The sequence below is a fragment of the Hyperolius riggenbachi genome, chromosome 7, assembly GCF_040937935.1.
Source record: "Hyperolius riggenbachi isolate aHypRig1 chromosome 7, aHypRig1.pri, whole genome shotgun sequence".
In the NCBI taxonomy this organism is placed as follows: Eukaryota; Metazoa; Chordata; class Amphibia; order Anura; family Hyperoliidae; genus Hyperolius; species Hyperolius riggenbachi.
Genome location: NC_090652.1, coordinates 153,202,216 through 153,221,807, shown reverse-complemented (window position 1 = coordinate 153,221,807; position 19,592 = coordinate 153,202,216). Strand labels below are relative to the sequence as shown.

Sequence of the window (19,592 nt, the reverse complement as noted above, 5' to 3'; positions counted from 1 at the left end):
TGGGGGTGGGGCTTCATGCAGGCAGTGGGTGGGACTTATCACAGCTGGGGGTGGGGCTTAATTTATGCAGCCAAAGGGACCTTTTTATGGGAATTTAAAAAGGGGGGTTGTCACCTTAATGTCATTGTTGTTTTTTCAGAGGGTCCTTTTACACTTAATGCTTTGGTATGCGTTAGTATACGTTAATACGCATTGGTACACATTTTTTCCATAGCAGTGCATTGTGTAAAAGCTTTCAGTTAAAACGTGTATAGTGGGAACCGAGCCATAGGAAAACATGAATATTACTTTTGAAAATCAGTTTTCTTTCAGTTATAACTGAGAGCAACTCATTAACCACCCTGGCGTTCTATTAAGATCACCAGGGTGGCTGCGCAGCAGTATTTTTTGAAATTTACCCTATTTTTTTTTTTTTTAATCATGTAGCTAGCCTAGCACTAGCTACATGATTCCCCCCCTTCTTGCAGAATCCCTCCCACCCTTCTGATCGCCGCCGGCAATCAAACCCACCAGGAAATCCCGTGCTGAACGAAATTTCCTTTAGGGCTTCTCCCGTCGCCATGGCGACGAATGGAATGACGTCATCGACGGACATCACAGGGAGTCCCGATCCACCCCTCAGCGCTGCCTGGCACTGATTGGCTAGGCTGCGCACGGGGTCTCAGGGGGGGTGGGCCTGTTACGCGGCGCATCGGCGGCGAGAGGCGGCGATCGTCCCCAACATGCAGCTAGCACAGTGCTAGCTGCGTGTTTTTAAAAAAAAAAAATTAGGAAAATCGGGCTGAGCTCGTCCATACCGCCAAAGAGGTTAAATGTAAAAGGGGCCTTATGGGACCACTATCGCAAAAAAATTTAAAATTTAAGCACATTAACATATAAAAATAACAAGTATGTTTCTTTCAGTAAAATGAGCCATACATTACTTTTCTCCTATGTTGCTGTCACTTACAGTAGGCAGAAATATGACAGAACCAACAGGTTTTGGACTAGTCCATCTCTTCATGGGGGATTCTCAGCATGGCTTTTTATTTCTTTATAAAGACATTCCCTAAAAAGAATTTATAAAATGATGCTGGCCAGCTTACCTACTCACTGCACACCTTTTTAGCAGTTGGACAGAGCAACTGCCATTCACTAAGTGCTTTTGAAAATAAACAAAACACGAGAATCCCCCATGAGGAGATGGGCTAGTTCAAAACCTGTCGGTTCTGTCAAATTTCTACTACATACTGTAAGTGACAGCAACATAGGAGAAAAGTAATTTATGGTTAATTTTAGTCTGGAATAAACATACTACTTTTTCGTATGTGTTTACATGTATTTTACATAAATCTTTTAACATGGACACAGGGGCCCATATGCAATTCACTTTTTCACCTGAGTTTTCTCCTTCGTGATAATTTTTCATCTCCTATTTAAAATACCTTTTCAGCATTTTGCAATTTAAAAAAGTACCAAAAGTAGTAGAAGTACTATCAAAATGATTTTGTGTATTTTCTTGCTTGCTGCAGGTTTAAAGGGCATTTTATTAACAAGGTATGAAAATATCATCTTGGAGAAAACTAAGGAAAAAAATTCAATTGCATATGGGCCAGGGACTAAGACTTTGTAGAGCATAAGAGTTAGAATCAATATCAAGGGTTTTTGTTGTTGTTTATGTTGTGATATTTCTGTTTTTTTTGTGACTTCCATGATTTCTACTTGAGGTAACCACACAGTAGGATTCTACAGTCACTTCAGGGAGAGAGAGTGTGGTAAAATCGTCCCTGTGAGGACAAACAGACAACAATACAAATCTACAGTATGTTCCTCTCCCCGACCCTTTCCAAACTATTAAATTGTAAAATATCTAATATTATCTGCTTTGTAAAGTTTAGATAGACATAAAACACAAATTCAAAAACCTACAGACTATAAAGACAAAATTAAAACAGACTTTAGGCAATTCCTTTATTATGAGGTGACTGGTGTTCACCCTTCCGAAGGGCCGGAGTATCCATAAGGCACTTGTAGGCTCATGCCTACAGGCGCCTGATGGAATGGTTGCTCAATCCAATCCCTGAGTGACTCCCTCCCTCCTTCCCTATGAAGGGTCCTGACCAAAGCATAAATGAAAGGTTACTCACCAGGCTCTCGCCATTCCACTGATGTTATCTCCCTTTATTTGGAGGCACCTTTAGCCAACTAATGCTTGGGGGCACCTCTAGCTACCTAATACTGAGGGTACCCCTGGCTACCTAATACTAAGAGGACATCTGTGTATATACCTGCTCCTAAGGGAGAAGTGACAGCTTAACCAGGTAGCATACTTGTCGTGTGGTTCGGTTGGGTTTGTAGGTTTGTGGATGATGCCAGAACATCTGTGCCTATAGGCTCCTGTGATGTAAATGTAGGCCAGCAAGATAGTCAACACTCCAAATTCTAAAGTTAGAGTTCACATTTTCTTAATCGCTTCCATGATCCAGCAATTGTTTCGGGGCCACAGAGAGTGTTCCTTTATCAAAGCAAACGCAAAAATAGCTCAGTTGGTAGCCAAGCAGCTTAGCTATTCAGTACCTGGTAGTTCCTCTGTAAAAATACTAACAGGGGATTGGAGATGGACGTGTGATGCAGCACTATTAACTTTTGAATACATTTCAGTTTATACCAATTAAACCCCCGCTCAGCAAAGTTTATCTTTACATAGCAATACAACTTGTTTAAATTAATACAAGTTCGGAAGCCATGATTTAACACATGTAAAACGGTGAGTTCAGGTACACCTATCTGGAAATGCTTTCCATAGGATGTAATAAGCTCAAGCTCAAGATTTAAAAAAATAAAATGAACACTGGGGGGGGGGGGGGGGGGTCTTAAAGCTGCAGTGGCCAATTAAACAAAAAATAGCCTGGTCTTTAGGGGGGTTTAGCACTGTGGTCCTGAAGTGGTTAAGCCCCTAGTCGTTAAGTGGTTAATCATATGATCAGAATCAGAATAGTTTATTCGCCGAGTACGTCAGACATCGTACCCGGAATTTTTTGTGCTACACACGGCATGGAAAGTTTGTTATACAAAACAGATAAAAAGACCATTAGACAGACAGAGGGTAGAATGCGATAGAATAGGGTAGAATACAATATAGTTTAGGCAGCAGAGAGATTACAACATAAGAAGCATTACTAGAAAGGTTACAACATGATATGGGCAGCAGTGCAAGACCAGCACGTTTTGCGAGGGTGGAGACTCCAGTTCAGCAAGCGGACGGCTTGGGGAAAGAAAGTATTTAGATCTCTGGTGGTCTTGGTGGGGATGGATCTGTATCGGCAACCCAATGGCAGACGGTCAAAGTAGCGACTGCCGGGGTGAGAGGGGTCGTTGTGTATTTTATTTGCTCTCGACCACAGTCTGGAGGTGTGTAGGGAGGTCCAGAGGTGGAAGGGGTGAACCAATGATTCTCACTGCGGTGTCGCTTACTCTCTGAAGCTTGAGTCTGTCGCTCGCGGTAGCACCTGTGTACCAGACGACAATGGAGGAGCAAAGAATTGACTCAATGGTGGCAGTATAAAATGTTGTTATCAATTCCCGCGGCATCCCAAATTTCCTCAGCTGAAGAACAACCTCTGCTGGGCCTTCTTCTGGACCTTGGAGGTGTTCTCAGCCCACTTTAAGTCCTTGGTGATGGTGGCGCCTAGAAAGCGGACACTCGACACCCTGGAGACATCGGTGCCTTCATTGAAGACTGGGTCGAGTGTGGGAGGGCGCCTTCTGAAATCCACTATCAGTTCAACTGTCTTTGCTGCGTTGAGTACAAGCTGGTTGTCCTTGCACCACCTGCAGATATGTTTAATCTCATTCCGGTATGCAAGTTCACCGTCGCTGCCAATAAGGCCAAGGATGGTGGTGTAATCTGCAAATTTTATAACCTTGACAGAGTCATCAGCTGATGTGCACCTGCTTGTGTAAAGAGAAAACAGGATTGGGGACAGTACACACCCTTGAGCGGCACCTGTGTTTGTGATTCTTTCCTGTGAGGAGCAGCTGCCAAGCTTCACCCATTGCGTCCTGTATGTGAGGAAGTCCTTGATCCAGGAGCACAGAATGAGGTCAAGACCAAGTTGTACCAGATTGTCGTATAGGATGTTTGGGCAGATTGTATTGAAGGCCGAGCTGAAGTCAAGGAAGAGGATTCTGGCATAGGTGTCAGGGCCATCGAGGTGTTCAGTGATGTATGTCAGAGCAATGTTAGTGGTGTCCTCGATGAACCTGTTTGCCCTGTATGCAAATTGAAGTGGGTCCAGGAGGGAGTCAGTGGATCGCTTAAGGGGAGAGAGGACCAATCTTTCCAGGATCTTCATGATGGTGGGAGTAAGGGCTACGGGCTTGTAGTTGTTAAGATTAGAGATCCCCGGCTTCTTGGGGACCGGAATGATTGTGGATTTTTTTAAAGCAGGCAGGTACTTTACCCTCCATCAGTGATTTGCTGAAAAGAGGGGTGAGGACAGGAGCGAGCTCGGTTGCGCAGGTTCTCAGGCACATTGATGATACACAGTCCGGGCCCGAGGCCTTCCTGGGGTTGAGCTGCCGGAGGTGTTTCAGGACGTCAGCTTCCAGGACTAGTACCGGAGGTGAGACTGGTGACCCCCCTGGTGGGGTTGCTTGTGTCCCGAGTGTGGAGAGTTCCTTCTCAAATCTGCAGTAGAACTCGTTAAGTTTCTCAACAAGGTCTGTGCTAGGTGGTGCATGCAGAGGGGGAGGTTTTAGGTTTGTGGCTGCCCTTAAGCCTTTCCAGACTTCGCGTGGATTGTTAGACTGGAGACTCAGCAGCTTGTCCGAATAGTTCCTCTTCGCTATCTTGAGTTCACGGTTAAGGGTGTTCCTGGCCTCTCTGAACTCTTCATGGGTGCAGGATTTGTGAGCTTCCGCCTTGAGTTTCCGGAGCCGGTGTAGCTTGCCGTTGAACCACGGCTTACTGTTGGGGAAGTCTTTGAAGGTCTTCGTCGGGATGCAAGACTCCTCGCAGAAGCTGATGTAGGATGTAACATTTCCTGGCCCATTCCTCCAGACAAGGTGACTTCAGGGCTGACCAATCGGTACATTCGAAACAGGCCTCAAGTTGCTGCTTCGCCTCCTCTGTCCATTTCTTTACAGTCCTCAGGGCTGGTTTTGTGGTCGCAAGCTGCCTTCTGCAGGTGGGGAGCAGGTGGATGAGGCAGTGTTGCAGGCTGTGTGTACCTTTAAGGAGCCGGAGGGAGGCTGCCACGTGGGCAGCACGTGGTGGAGAGGTTCTAGGCCGGGTCTGCTGACTTGGAGCTGCATGTGGGGATGTTCAGTGAGGCAGACAGAGGGCACCGAGTGTGGGGCCATTTGTGAGGGCGTCCAGTGGGCACACAGGTCTTTTGGCAGCCAAGGGCTGGGTCCTCTGGCGGAGAGCTGAGTGGCTTGGGCGGCTGGGTTCCTTGGAGGCGGCGAGGGTGATGGAGGATCCGAGGCAGTTCGGGAGGAGGCCAGGAACACCGGAGCTTTGTCGGAGACCGGGGCACTCACTAAACCGGAGCAGAGAGCTGGCAGGCTGCGTCGTCGGGCCAGGAACCGCGTTGAGTGAGTGCAGACAGGCGGGTGTGCAGCGGTATGAGAGGGGGCTGCAGCTGAGATCTGTCCTGCACTAGCGAACACTGCAAGCTGCTCTATATACTACTATACTATATACAACTACTGCTGCTACTACACTCAACTAACTTAACTACTTGACTACACTGCAAGTACACCTACAACTACACTAACTACAAGCTAAAACAAGGAAAACGATCAGGAGCCATTGTGAGCCATGGCTGCCCGTTCCAGCACCAAAATTGGGAAGCTGCCAAGCTAGGAAGCTGGCACACACTAGCAGACATCTGTCAAAACAACTCTACTAACAGGGCAGTTACTCACTAAAGTAAATGTGTAACGAAAAGTAGTGAAGTATAAATATAATAATGTTAACCCTTTTCTAAAGGTAACCCTGAATAACAGAGAGCTTGGCTAATGCTGTGAGTTTAGCTCTTCCCTGCTAATTGTATCTGCCAGAGCAGACATTTTCCATAGTGTAGTGGATCCACATCTTTTTATCATCTAAACAGCCCCTGGGAACATAAAAAGTGTCTCTATGCAACCTCTTTTCCTGTGCAGTTTGCAGGGAAGGAGGCCAGAAGTAGCTGTAATTTCTCCTAGTTGTTGTGGATGACTGATTTTATTCCTGGCTTCACAGAAGATGAACTGGTTATAGAACAACTAGGAAATATTTTGAATTTGGCAGTTCTTTCAAGTGCAGGTAGTTACAATGAACTGCAGAAGAGCAATATGTCTATTGGGACACTTGGGGCTTAGACGCACCATAAGCACTTTTCTGAGCACTTGCGATTGATTAGCGCTTTCTGAGCACTTTTTTAAAAATAAAAAATAATAATACAAGTATGATGCATTATTGTCTTCCTGGGTTGGGTTCAGGCAGTCTGTTTTTTTCCCCCATTCCAAAAACATACAGATAAGTTAATTGATTCTTGCCCCTAATAAATGGCCCTAGAACCTAGACAATGATGGACATATCACTATGGTAGGCATTAGATTGTGAGCTCCCCAGAGGAATAGCTAGTGACTAGACAATGTACTCTGTAAAGTGCTGCAAAAATGACAGCACTATAAAAATACTAAATAATAATTTTCGAACAGGACCGAATTTGATGCTATTTTAACTCAAGTTCGTTATTATTACACTAGTAGACCCAAGCCCGTTTAAAAACGGGCTCTAGGTCTTTTTTTACCGCCGCCACCAGTCACTGCGCATGCGCGCGCACGCAACTGCCCGCCCACCCACTGCGCAGTAACAAAATAACTGGGACACAGGGACGCTGCATAACTGCTGGACGCAGCGACACAGGCTCGTTATTATATAGGACTTTACAAGTTACAAGTAAAGTTTTAAAGATTTAACTGTCTTGGTGGCATCTGGTGCTTCTCTTTGCTCTTCAGCACCCATACAGAGTAATAATGACCTAATTTATTTCTTATCTCCTCCCTGCTGCCAGAAATGTTTGTCACAGCCACATACAAGCTTCCATTCAAACGCGAGATGTGTTTACTGGCCAGACAAGGATGAGTTGCAAGAGACACTCATGTAAATCAAATTTTGTATATATAAACCAATGGCTTTCCATTGAAAATCTTCATCCATGAAAGGGTTATGGATGGTCAAGGAGATGCTTATAATTCCAAGTTGATGCAGGATTATTCAAATTGTGTATGCAAATTAATGTGGTTGGGACATAGACTTATCAAATTTCACCAAGGTAGAATTTAATTGGTTAACTTTCAAGCTGAATACATTTGCATACATCATTTGCATAATCCTGAAACAGCATTATTTGCATCTCATTGACCATCCCTGGTTGTGGTAAATATCCCTTAAAAAATCACTATTGCAAAAACTGAACAGTTTAAAATACATGAATACATACATATAAGAGAATCATATGTCCCAGAGTAAAATGCACTCTAAATTATTTACTATTTCGAAGTAGCTGTTACTTTCAGTAGGAAGTAAAAATCTGCAGCTCTGACATGTTCTCGACTAGCCCAAATCCTCATGGGGGATTCTCAGGATTTCCTTTATTTTCAAAAGCACTCCCTGGATGACAGTGACACATTCCACCTGCCAGAATAGTGGTACATGAGGAGGCTAGCATCTTTGTATAGGTCCTTTCCCCAATGTGCTTTTGCAATTAATAAAGTAAACGTTGAAAATCCCTAATTATAAGCTGGATTAGCCGACACCACTTGCTTGTTTCTGGCAGCATTTCCAGACACAAGGCATCAGAATTGCACAAACTGCACAATCTAATGTTTCCAAGCATGTGTTGCTATTCACTGCAGTGTTACAATGCATGGTTGCAGACAATTATGTGTAAACGCAGTTGTGATCACATTCATTTATAAATGAATGGAATCTCCCCCGAATCAGAGAGAATTAGTGAGCAACACAGGTGCCGTTTGTTACTACAGCCACCAGTGTAGCAATCAGAGGGCAAATGGGGAAGGGGCCTTACTCTGGGACTGATGTACAACATATATTAACGTATTTAAGTTTTTCACGATACTGGTCCTCTAACATCTTATAAGTATGGATAACATATAAGGTGTTTTCCTCCTGCTGCAAACAAGTATGTAATTCTGGTGCATAATTTAAACAATACATTTGTATTATAGACAATGGAAATGTACAAATCTCCGATAGCAGCTGCTGCCGTGTGCCCACGTTTCCTTTCTTTGCCGCTATTGACGGCTTTTATAATAGTTGCCTGTGGCGGAGATGGTTTTTCCAAAAGGGCTCCTGCACCCTTTTTTTCCTGCTTCTGTATTTGCCAACCCAGCTCACACTGCAGATCACTCGTTCACAACCTGTTACATGCTGTCAGCAAAACATGTATGGAATGCCAAATCTCAATGAATTTGAATGAATTTCTTTGGAATGAGAAATCTCGGCGAATTACTGTAAACACAGCATTGCTCTGTAACTTGACTCTGTTTTATTTTGGCAGAATGCGAACCAGACTTGGCACACGGATAATCCTGACTTTTCCTGGTGCTTTCATAAAACCATTCTGTACTGGATACCCTGCTTTTATCTATTTATCTGTACTCCATTCTATATATTGTACCTCAGAAACCATGCCCGGGGTTACATCAGGATGTCGCTACTGTGTAAAGCCAAAACGGTGTGTATTCTGGAAGAATCCTATTATCTGAATGACCTTTTATAACTGTAACTTCAGTTGTACTTAACTTTTTAATGCCATATCGTAGATGACAATGTTATATGAACTGCATTTTTCTGTGTTATGTCACTTCATTTTTATAGGGTAGTTACCTCTAGGCCATTCAACTTTTCTCTATGCCACTCAGAGGCGTAGCTAGGCTTTTCAGCGCCCGGGGACAAAGACCGTTTTTGCGCCTCCCCTGGACAAATTGGGCATGGCCACGCATCAGAATGTGGGTGTGGTCATTTGTGGAGCCAAATGTACAAATGCTGTTTAGATAGCCAAATGTGCCCCCCTTCCCCTCATTTAGATAGCCAGATGTACCCCCATTGTTAGCCAAATGTGCCCCCCTTGTTCTGCTGCTAACATTTCTGCTCTCCTCTGCAGAGGGAGGGAGAGAAGCAGGGGTACTTTGGGAAGCCAGCGAGTTGCCTCTCACGCACTTGGGGGTGCGGTGGCCATGCTCTGCGCCCCCTTACAGTGCGTTACTATAATGCAACATTTACAACGCAACTTTAACGTCGCACTGTGAACGTCACACAGGGTTAACATTGCAGTGCGGTAGCCTGTATTACATGGGAGGTATTTGTAACTATGGACAGGTTTTCACCTGTACGGGCTGGTGCACACCAAAACCCGCTAGCAGATCCGCAAAATGCTAGCAGATTTTTAAACGCTTTTTTTTATTTTTATGAGGCGTTTTGCTAGCGTTTTGCGGATTGCTGCTGCGGTTTTCAGTATAGTAGATTTCATATATTGTTACAGTAAAGCTGTTACTGAACAGCTTCTGTAACAAAAACGCCTGCAAAACCGCTCTGAAGTGCCGTTTTTCAGAGCGGTTTGCGTTTTTCCTATACTTAACATTGAGGCAGAAACGCATCCGAAATCCAAAAAATGCCTCACCCAGGCATTTTTCGTTTCTGCAAAACGCCTGCCGCTCTGGTGTGCACCACCCCATTGAGATACATTGACCAAGCAGATCCGCAGCCGCAAGCGGATCTGAAAACGCCCAAAAAGCCGCTCGGTGTGCACCAGCCCTACATCACCATTGTAGAAATTTCTCCTGACTTCCTGACCTTGACTGCAGAAATCCCTGGGACAGGGAGTGATTTTCAAAATGGGAAGCTAGAAAGAAATAACCTGATACAAATTTTCTGGAGCCACTAGCTGTGATGGATCCACTTGGTATTGTTCTCTTGTATGCTGGTTTTACTGGACTTTAATGCTTAGGATTGCCTAATCTGAAAGAGGGTGTGTGTGCGGATCAACTATTATCAAGATGAACAAATATCCATCACTTCCTGTTCAAAGTAACAGCTGTCCCAGAGACAGGAAGGGTGGCAAAGCTTCCCAGGAAGGACCCGAATAGTAATGGAATCCTGCAGTGATTGTAACCCTTCTACACTTTTCGTAGCTAAGATTTAATACCGTATATCATAATTTCCAAAGCACAAAGTGTTGTGTATTGAATGGCTCATAATGTATTACCTGGCTTATAGGATTTTTGATTGCTAGTGATTGGCATTTACAATCTGCCTGCAGCATTTTCGGAGTGATCACGTTTGAAGGAATGCAAGGAAGGGTAAAAATTGCATTTCTTCAAACCCCCTGAAAATTGCTATTTTTTATCTTATAAATCTAGTATGTCCCAGTCCTTAGACTCAAGTCTGTGAGCTGTCCTCATCACCCACACATGAAGTAGTCAGGGATATATTGAGAGGAGGCAGCAGCCAGTCACTTCCAGATCATGTGATCTCCCTAAAGGTGGCCATACACTCGTTAAATTAGTAGCAGATAGATCATCAGATTTCTGATCCATCTGATGTGTTTAGGAACATTTTTTACTAGGAACAGATTTCCAATAGATTTCAGTATGAAATCTATTGAAAATCGATCTGATGGCATTTTTTTGCCATCAGATTTCCATTAGGTCCAATGCAAAATGATAAGCAATCTCAACAGATCGACCTAGATTTTCCAGCATATCAGATCGATTGAAATCGATCGAAATCGGCAGGTCAATCGATCGGCCGGTCAATCGATCGGCCGCTAATCGGCTCAGTGTATGGGCCCCTTAACTGTGCTTAGAATAAGACATTTCTTACATTTTAAAACCTTGCATCCGATTGTCTCTAGAGCTGTCAATCAGTTATGGAAATGGTATTGAACTTTAATGAAGAATTAGTCAGACAGCCCGGTGTACATTAATGTGGACCTGAACTCTTGCACAGGACAGAAAGAAAACATAGAGAAATGCACCCTGTATGTATTTAGAGAGTTTATCCTGTCTAACGCCCCCATCTGTGACTAATCACAACTGTAATTTGATCCCTAAGCTGTGTCAGCTGACTGCCACGGCAGATCAGCTACTTTGTAAACACAGGATGTTAACAATATGTCTGCTTCCATGAAAGCAGGAAGTAGACACTCTGCAGATTTATTGCAGGATTTGTATCAGCTGTAACAAGGAAATGTTTTTATTTAAAGGTTATTATGCTGTTTTATATCTTGTAGAGCAGAGAGGAAGTTCAGGTACGCTTTAAATCAGCTCCAACAAGCAAGCACAGTGCTGCTGGGCATCCAGTCAGGGGTTCAAAGTTCAGGCAGTTCAACCATGCAGCACGGATATGAGGGCTCACCTGTCTTCACCTTTAGGCAGTGGCTCATGCAGGACATGCTTGTAGTAGTGAGGGGAATGAAGAAACATGGGAAGAGGTGAATAACGTGGAGACAGGACAGGCACAACAGCCGTTTCGCATGAGCATGTGCTTCAGTAGAGCAAAACGGCTGTTGTGCCTGTCCTGTCTCCCCCAGTAACCCACCTCTTCCCATCTATGCACACCATGACAATGCTGCAATGGATTTTATCGCCTGGATTTTATGGAAGCAATAAACCAGCAATAAAGACTTACTTGCTCTGTGCATCTTGTGTAGTACATTAAGTCAGCTGCACCTGATCACTTTTGAATAACAGAGCATGTATGAAGTACAGAGTTAATCCTAATGAAGCTCCAGAAATATATGTAGGGCCTGTTTCCACTACAAGCGGTGCAGTGCGATCGCCACACCGCATCGCATTCAAACTGCATTCAATGAAAGTCAATGGAACCGTTTCCATTGACTCAAATTTTTGGTGTAGGTGTAGCTAAATGCATGGATAGCATGCTGCAGTTTTCCACAGTTCACATGTGGGTCCCATAGGGATTGTATTGAGCCGCACTGGTACACATCACAGTGCGACCGGAAGTGCTTGCAGGTGTATGCGGTGCAGCGATCGCACTGCGGCAATGAGGCCAGAGGAAACAGGCCCTAATTGTCTAGAGGAGCTTGCAGTGAAGACTAGACTACATAATCTACTATAGCCTATCTTCTGCCTATCCTTTTGCAAACATCACTGAGAGCTATGTAAAATAAATCAAGCCTTCTATTTATGTACAAATGTCAAGGACAAAGTGTGTTCTTTCTGTCATAGAACTATTTAACTTAAACCTATAAAACATAAAAAGTTGCCTGCCTTTGTTTCTGTTCAGAACGGTGTTCTCTGTGCAGGGCAATGAACTGATAAACATGCCTATTACTAGAATGATCAGGCCAGGAATAGGAATCTTTGTGCCTAGTATACTCATGGGGTTCAGCAGGTTGACAGCCCTCTGAATGTCCATAGCTACAAGCTGCACACATCCCTCAGGATTTGGCCTTGTAGTGAACACCTTTCATGCTGTACGGTTTATGGAACCAAGTCAGTGACTGTCAGATATACACTATTAATTATCTATATTATGGAATCCTTTGCAGTGTTACCTGTGCTGTTCATGCTTGTCGGGACTTTTCTTATAACACTTGTTTTTGTTTTAGTGTCTTGGTGCGCTGTTGGCACTTATCTGTTATACAAACCTTTTCTACACGGTGTGGAACATGACACATAACCGTCCAGAAGCTCCAGTGCTCCTCATCAGCCCACTTGTAGTTGGAGCCTCCATGGTAATACACCGTTTACTGTTTTACTGCTGATAAATATGTTATTTTTGATCATATATATTTGTGTGCTATTAAAAGTTTGTGCAACAGAGATTTTCCTCTCTTAACCATGTACAGCAGTTTTTCCATGTACAGTAGTTTCCTATTTTCCCCCACCAGTCTACAGCAGAGAAGTCCTTTCTATCAGTTTTGAACCGTTTAGTTTTGAACCGAAGTGAGAGTCATATGGAAACTGCCATATTGCCTGGCTGTCCTGCTGACCCTCTACCTCTAATGCTGGATACACACTATGCGTTTCCGCGTGCGACGCGGCCGTCGATACGCGTCGATTCGATTATTTCCGACATGTCCGATTCAAGCTTCGATGGATCATTAGGTCGATTTGCCATACTTTACATGGCATTCGACCTAAAAATCATCGAGATTCGTTCGGAAATGTTCGGAAATAATCGAATCGACGCGTATCGACGGCCGCGTCGCACGCGGAAACGCATAGTGTGTATCCAGCATAAGGCCTCAAACCCACTAGAGTAATTTTTTTTGAGCGTTTAAGGAGCGCTTTAAATCACTAGCGCTTTCCCTAAGCGCTCTGCCAATGTAAATAAATGTAACAAATGCCACAGTAGCGATTGCGATTAGCAAAATCGCAATCACAGGGCATGCAGCATTTTGGGAGCGTTTGTGCTTAAATGTAATGTATTGAAGCGCTAGTAAATCGATCATGAATCACTACACATAGCGATTTTACTGCAATTTTAAATTACTGCAAACTGTAAAAAAAAAAAATTATGATACATTGAAAGGACCAATCAGAATTAAAATCGCTAATCGAAATCGCTACACAATCGCTGGCAAAAATCGTATACTTTTTAAAATCTCTACCAAAAGCGCGAGAAGACGCTCATGAAATCGCTTACAAAACGCTAATTAAAAACGCTAGCGATTTGTAGGAGGTTCCAGGCCTAATACTCTAAGGCCCAGTTCAAGTTAGCTTTTAGCTGCGGATCCAGCCGTAAGGTTCCGGTTTCCGTTCCGCTGAACAGACAAAAAAATGCAGCAGGACACAATTTTTCGGACCGTTTAGCTCAGCGGAATGGAAATGGAAGGTTTTGCAGCAAAATAGGAACCATTGAAACCGGACGTTTTACAACATACTGGCTGTAAAAACTGACCATTTTCCCAGATCCAGATGGCCGGATCCGTACTACCCGATCCGCAAAAAAAAAAACCCGCAGATGTGAACCGGGCCTTAGCCATAAACTCTGAAAAAAGCATGCAGATTAGCTGTTTTTGACAAAATCTGACTAGATTAGCTGCATGCTTGTTTCATGCATGTGATACAAACACTACTGCAGCCAAAGAGATCAGCAGGACTGCTAAGCATCTGGTACTGTTTAAAAGGAAATAAATATGGCAGCTTCCATTTACCTCTCACTTCAAGTTCCCTTTAAAGCACACCTGAACTGGGAGGGATGCGGATTCTGACATTTATTTCCTTTTAAACAATGCAGATTGCCTGGCTGTCCTGCTGATCCTCTGTGTCTAATACTTTTAGCCATAGACCCCGAATAAGCATGCAGATCAGAGATTTTTGAATGAAGACTGACTAGATTAGCTGCTTGCTTGTTTCAGGTGTGTGACATTACATTAGCCAGAGATCATCATCAGGCGGCTAGGCATCTGATATTGTTTAATAAGAAATAAATATGGCAGCCATGGGCGTCCGCACATTGGGCAAAATGGGGATGACCCTGCCACCAGCTGCCCTGCCCCCCCCCCCCCCCAGCCATCCCTCTGCCTGAGTCTGACATGCGGAAGTGACATCCGGGGGGGGGGGGGGGGTACCTCAGATCCTTGGGGGTACTGTTTTTCCCCACTCTCACTGGTCGCCGGCTGATTCTGAGGTCCAAGGCTGGGCTGGCTGCTGGGACATGGTGAGTGGGGGTCCCTGTCACTCACTACATACACTGGGGGGAACCTGTCACTACCTAAACTGGGGGGCTCCTGTCACTACCTAATCTAGGGGGCACCTGTCACTACCTAAACTAGGGAGCACCTGTATACTGGAAGCACCTGTCACTACCTAAACTGGGGGGGAGGCAACTGTCACTATCTAAACTGGGGGGCTCCTGTCACTGCCTAAACTAGGGGGCACTGTCACTACCTAAACTGGTGGGCAACTGTCACCACCTAAACTGGGGGGACCCTGTGACTAGACATGGGGGGTCCCTGTCACTACCTAAATTGGGGGGCACCTATGTCGGAGGCGTTCACAATATAATTCCTACTATAGTCCTAGTCCTATATTCTACTACTTAAAGAGAACCTGTACTGAAAAAGGGCCCCTGGGGGTACTTACCTTGTGGAAGCCCCTGGATCCGATTGAGGCAGATCAGGCTTAAATAGCCGATCCTAGTCGGTCCGCTCTACTGCACAGTCTTCCCCTGTATTCCTCGCGCTGTTGGCTGCCGGGAACACAAGACACTGCACATTGTCTGGGATCCCCTCGCGCTGCTCTCCCACGCTCTGTCACTCTGGGAGCTGCCTGGATGTTGGAGGGATCGGTCAGGCAGAGCGAAAATGCGTGTCCCGAGCGGTAGAGGGGAAGCGTCTTCATGGCAACTGGGAGATCCGGCCCGTCAGGAGGAAGTGTAGCGCTGACAGCCAATTACAGCGCGAAGAGGATGCCTGGCATTACGCAGTGTCCAGGCAGTTGACAGAGCATGGTAGAGCAGCACGAGGGGGTCAGAGGAGAAAAACACAATAGGAGAATTCAGGGAAAGATCCGGGCAGCAGCATTTAATAGGTGAGAACAAAGTGGCAAAGTCTCACTGCCACTGTGCTCCGGGGAGGGGGGGGGGGGGGGGTGTTGCGGGAATGCTTGGAAGGATGGCGGCTGTCATCTGCATGCACCTCTCAGTAGTGATGACTCGCACATAAACCATGACCCCCACTTTTGGGCCACTTTTTTGGGTTGAAAAATCGGGTCGACTTATATGCGAGTATATACGGTAAATCATATTGAAGTGGGTGACTGTATAATTGTATAAAGCATCATGTATTAATCACATGCTCCTTTTTACTTCTATTTATCCTGTAGCTTCTAGCAACATGCCTTATCCAGTATGAGAGAATGAGGGGAGTTCAGTCATCGACACTCCTGCTGTTATTTTGGGTTCTGGCTTTATTATGTGCTGTCTTCCAGATTCGAACCAAAATCACATTTGCACTTTCTCAGGTAAATTACCGTTCTTGTTAAAGTTCTGGCAAGCAGCAGGGTAGTTTAGGACAATGCCTTCCAAGAGACTAGATTGCATGTTACAATTAGGTGGAGTTCCATCCTGAACTTTTTCTTATGCTGGTACACACCATGCAATTTTGTGTTAGATAGATGGGTTTGATAGATAATTTTCGTCATGTCCCATATTATTTCCGATCGTTTTTCTGATCGATTTCTCATAGAAGTGACTGGAAATTGAGAAGAAAAGCTAAGAGACTCAAGTAGAAAATTGAGTGGAAAATTGATAGAAAAAAAAACGCATCATGTGTACCTAGCATTAGATTTTGATAAAAGGTAAAAGGGTAACACACCATACAAATTCCAGGCAGATTTACCTGCCAGATCGATTATTTCGAACACGTCCGATCTGAATTTCGAGCGATTTTCTTTTTCAATTTTCATATCATTTTTTGATTTTTTTTTATTCAGTTCCATGAAAATCGATAAAAAAAATGATCTGAAAATTGTTCGAAATGCAGATCGGACATGTTGGAAATAAATTGATCTGGCAGGTAAATCTGCCAGAAAATTGTATGGTGTGTACCTAACGTTAGATTATCTGGAAGGCAATTCATGTTTGTGTTTCAGGTGAAGAGATTTCCCATTACATAATTTTCTCTAAAGAGATCCAGACAGCAGTAATAACATCACAGATGTTCTAGCTCTACTCTGCTCATTGGAAAGGTCACATTAGTGTTGTTTGTGTACTCACTTTATGCTCCTGATGGCCACCTCTCTGGAACAGAAGGTCATAAAAAAGTTACTATAGCTGGAACCAAGACATCAAATTCTAACAAACATTCTGACATGTTTCTGTACTTTTCAAAACTTGAAAAAAAAATCCATGTTTCTATTTTTTTTTTTAAGTGTCTTATGGTACCTTTTTGAAACTCTGAAGCTGAGGTCACATGACTGCTCAAAGTGCTTCCTCCTTCTGACTCCTTCATGAGGAGGAAGGCTTAGAGATTATACTGCACCCTACACTGGGGATGTATGCCGCTCTGGTGTTCATGGGTTCAGTTTTAAAGGACAACTGTAACAAGAGGAATATGGAGGCTGCCATATTTATTTCCTTTTAAGCAATACTAGTTGCCTGGCTGTCTTACTGATTCTTTGCCTCTAATAATTTCAGCCATAGACCCTGAACGAGCACATGCAGATCAGGGGTTTCTGACATTATTGTCAGATCTGACAAGATTAGGTCCATGCTTGTTTCTTGTGTACTTCAGACACTACTGCAGCCAAATAGATCATCAGGGCTGCCAGGCAACTGGTATTGTTTAAAAGAAAACATATTAGCAGCCTTCATATCACGCTCACCTTGGGTACACTTTACATGTTACTTACAGATACAACATGGTATTATACACAATAAAATATAAGATTCACATATATGCGATATAATATTTTTCAACCTTTAACGAATTTCATATCTAGTTCCAGCAACAAGTGCCCTATAAAGGTCTCCCTAGTCAGCTGATTTCACACACAGAACAACTATTTAGCATGCTGTCACATAACGTACTGCTGAAATACCCAAGACATGATAATTCAAACCAAGCCTTTTCATTGTGGTTCATTTTTTCACTCTGTCAGCAACTGATAGTAACAGTAGAAAGAAGAGATGCTAGATCTTCGTGCTGCATATTCCTTCATACCTTTCCTGAGAACATATGCTAATATCTGGTATCTATGCAGTTGAGATTTGGGTTTGATTTCAATATTTGCATTACAGCTCATGGTGAAGCAGAACTCCTAGGAGTATGCAAGGGGCTACAAAGGACCCAAAAGCCCTCTTACTAAAATGCTATGGAAAACAAAAGTTTGCCTTCTTAACTTCTTGCCCAATGCTCCACGCCAATTGGCGTGAACGTGGCAGCAGCCCCAGGACCGCTCAACGCCAATTGTTTCTGAGGGCGGAGATTGCAGGTTATCGCGCGCGCCGATGTGCGCTCATCCCCGCTCTGCCATCAGTCTCCCAGCGGTGATCGGCGCTAGGAGACTGTTAGATGGCGAAATCACCATCTATTTACACTGTACAGCGCTGTACTGGGGACACGGCTGTCCACGGCTGTGCGTGTGACACGGCTGTCCACCTGGTAGGCTCAGGAGCGATCGGCTGTCATAGGCTGATGCCTATGACAGCCGATTGGTGTCATTGGCTGGCGGAGGAAGGGAGGGGAAATTAAATACATAAATCGGAAGAAAACAAAAAACAAAAATATATATATATATATATACATACATACATACATACATACATACATACATACATACATTTATATACATATATACAAATATATTCATACATACACAGTGGGTTGCAAAAGTGTTCGGCCCCCTTGAAGTTTTCCACATTTTGTCACATTACTGCCACAAACATGAATCAATTTTATTGGAATTCCACGTGAAAGACCAACACAAAGTGGTGTACACGTGAGCAGTGGAACGAAAATCATACATGATTCCAAACATTCTTTACAAATAAATAACTGCAAAGTGGGATGTGCATAATTATTCGGCCCCCTTTGATCTGAGTGCAGTCAGTTGCCTATAGACATTGCCTGATGAGTGCTAATGACTAAATAGAGTGCACTTGTGTGTAATCTAATGTCAGTACAAATACAGCTGCTCTGTGAGGGCCTCAGAGGTTGTCTAAGAGAATATTGGGAGCAACAACACCGTGAAGTCCAAAGAACACACAAGACAGGTCAGGGATCAAGTTATTGAGAAATTTAAAGCAGGCTTAGGCTACAAAAAGATTTCCAAAGCCTTGAACATCCCATGCAGCACTGTTCAAGCCATCATTCAGAAATGGAAGGAGTATGGCACAACTGTAAACCTACCAAGACAAGGCCGTCTACCTAAACTCACAGGCCGAACAAGGAGAGCGCTGATCAGAAATGCAGTCAAAAGGCTCATGGTGATTCTGGACGAGCTGCAGAGATCTACAGCTCAGGTGGGAGACTCTGTCCATAGGACAACTATTAGTCATGCACTGTACAAAGCTGGCCTTTATGGGAGAGTGGCAAGAAGAAAGGCATTGTTAACAGAAAGCATAAGAAGTCCCGTTTGCAGTTGGCCACAAGCCATGTGGGGGACACAGCAACCGTGTGGAAGAAGGTGCTCTGGTCAGATGAGACCAAAATAGAACTTTTTGGCCAAAATGCAAAATGCTATGTGTGGCGGAAAACTAAAACTGCACATCACTCTGAACACACCATTCCCACTGTCAAATATGGTGGTGGCAGCATCATGCTCGGGGGGTGCATCTCTTCAGCAGGGACAGGGAATCTCCTCAGAGTTGATTGGAAGATGGATGGAGCCAAATACAGGGCAAACTTGGAAGAAAACCTCTTGGAGACTGCAAAAGACTTGAGACTGGGGTGGAGGTTCACCTTCCAGCAGGACAATGACGCTAAACATAAAGCCAGGGCATCAATGGAATGGTTTAAAACAAAACATATCTATGTGTTAGAATGGCCCAGTCAAAGTCCAGATCTAAATCCAGTTGAGAATCTGTGGCAAGATCTGAAAACAGCTGTTCACAAACGCTGTCCATC

General features: G+C 44.1%; 1 protein-coding gene across 1 annotated transcript in view; it reads left to right on the top strand.

Moving 5' to 3' along the window:
• The window catches only part of LOC137524651 (multidrug resistance-associated protein 1-like), a 162,133-nt gene that overhangs the window by 28,689 nt on the left and 113,852 nt on the right, over positions 1-19,592 (top strand). The window contains exons 3-5 of the mRNA XM_068244765.1: positions 8,553-8,729; positions 12,627-12,752; positions 15,850-15,987. Coding sequence (XP_068100866.1) covers positions 8,553-8,729; positions 12,627-12,752; positions 15,850-15,987 — 441 coding nt within the window. The remainder of the gene's footprint in view (positions 1-8,552; positions 8,730-12,626; positions 12,753-15,849; positions 15,988-19,592) is intronic.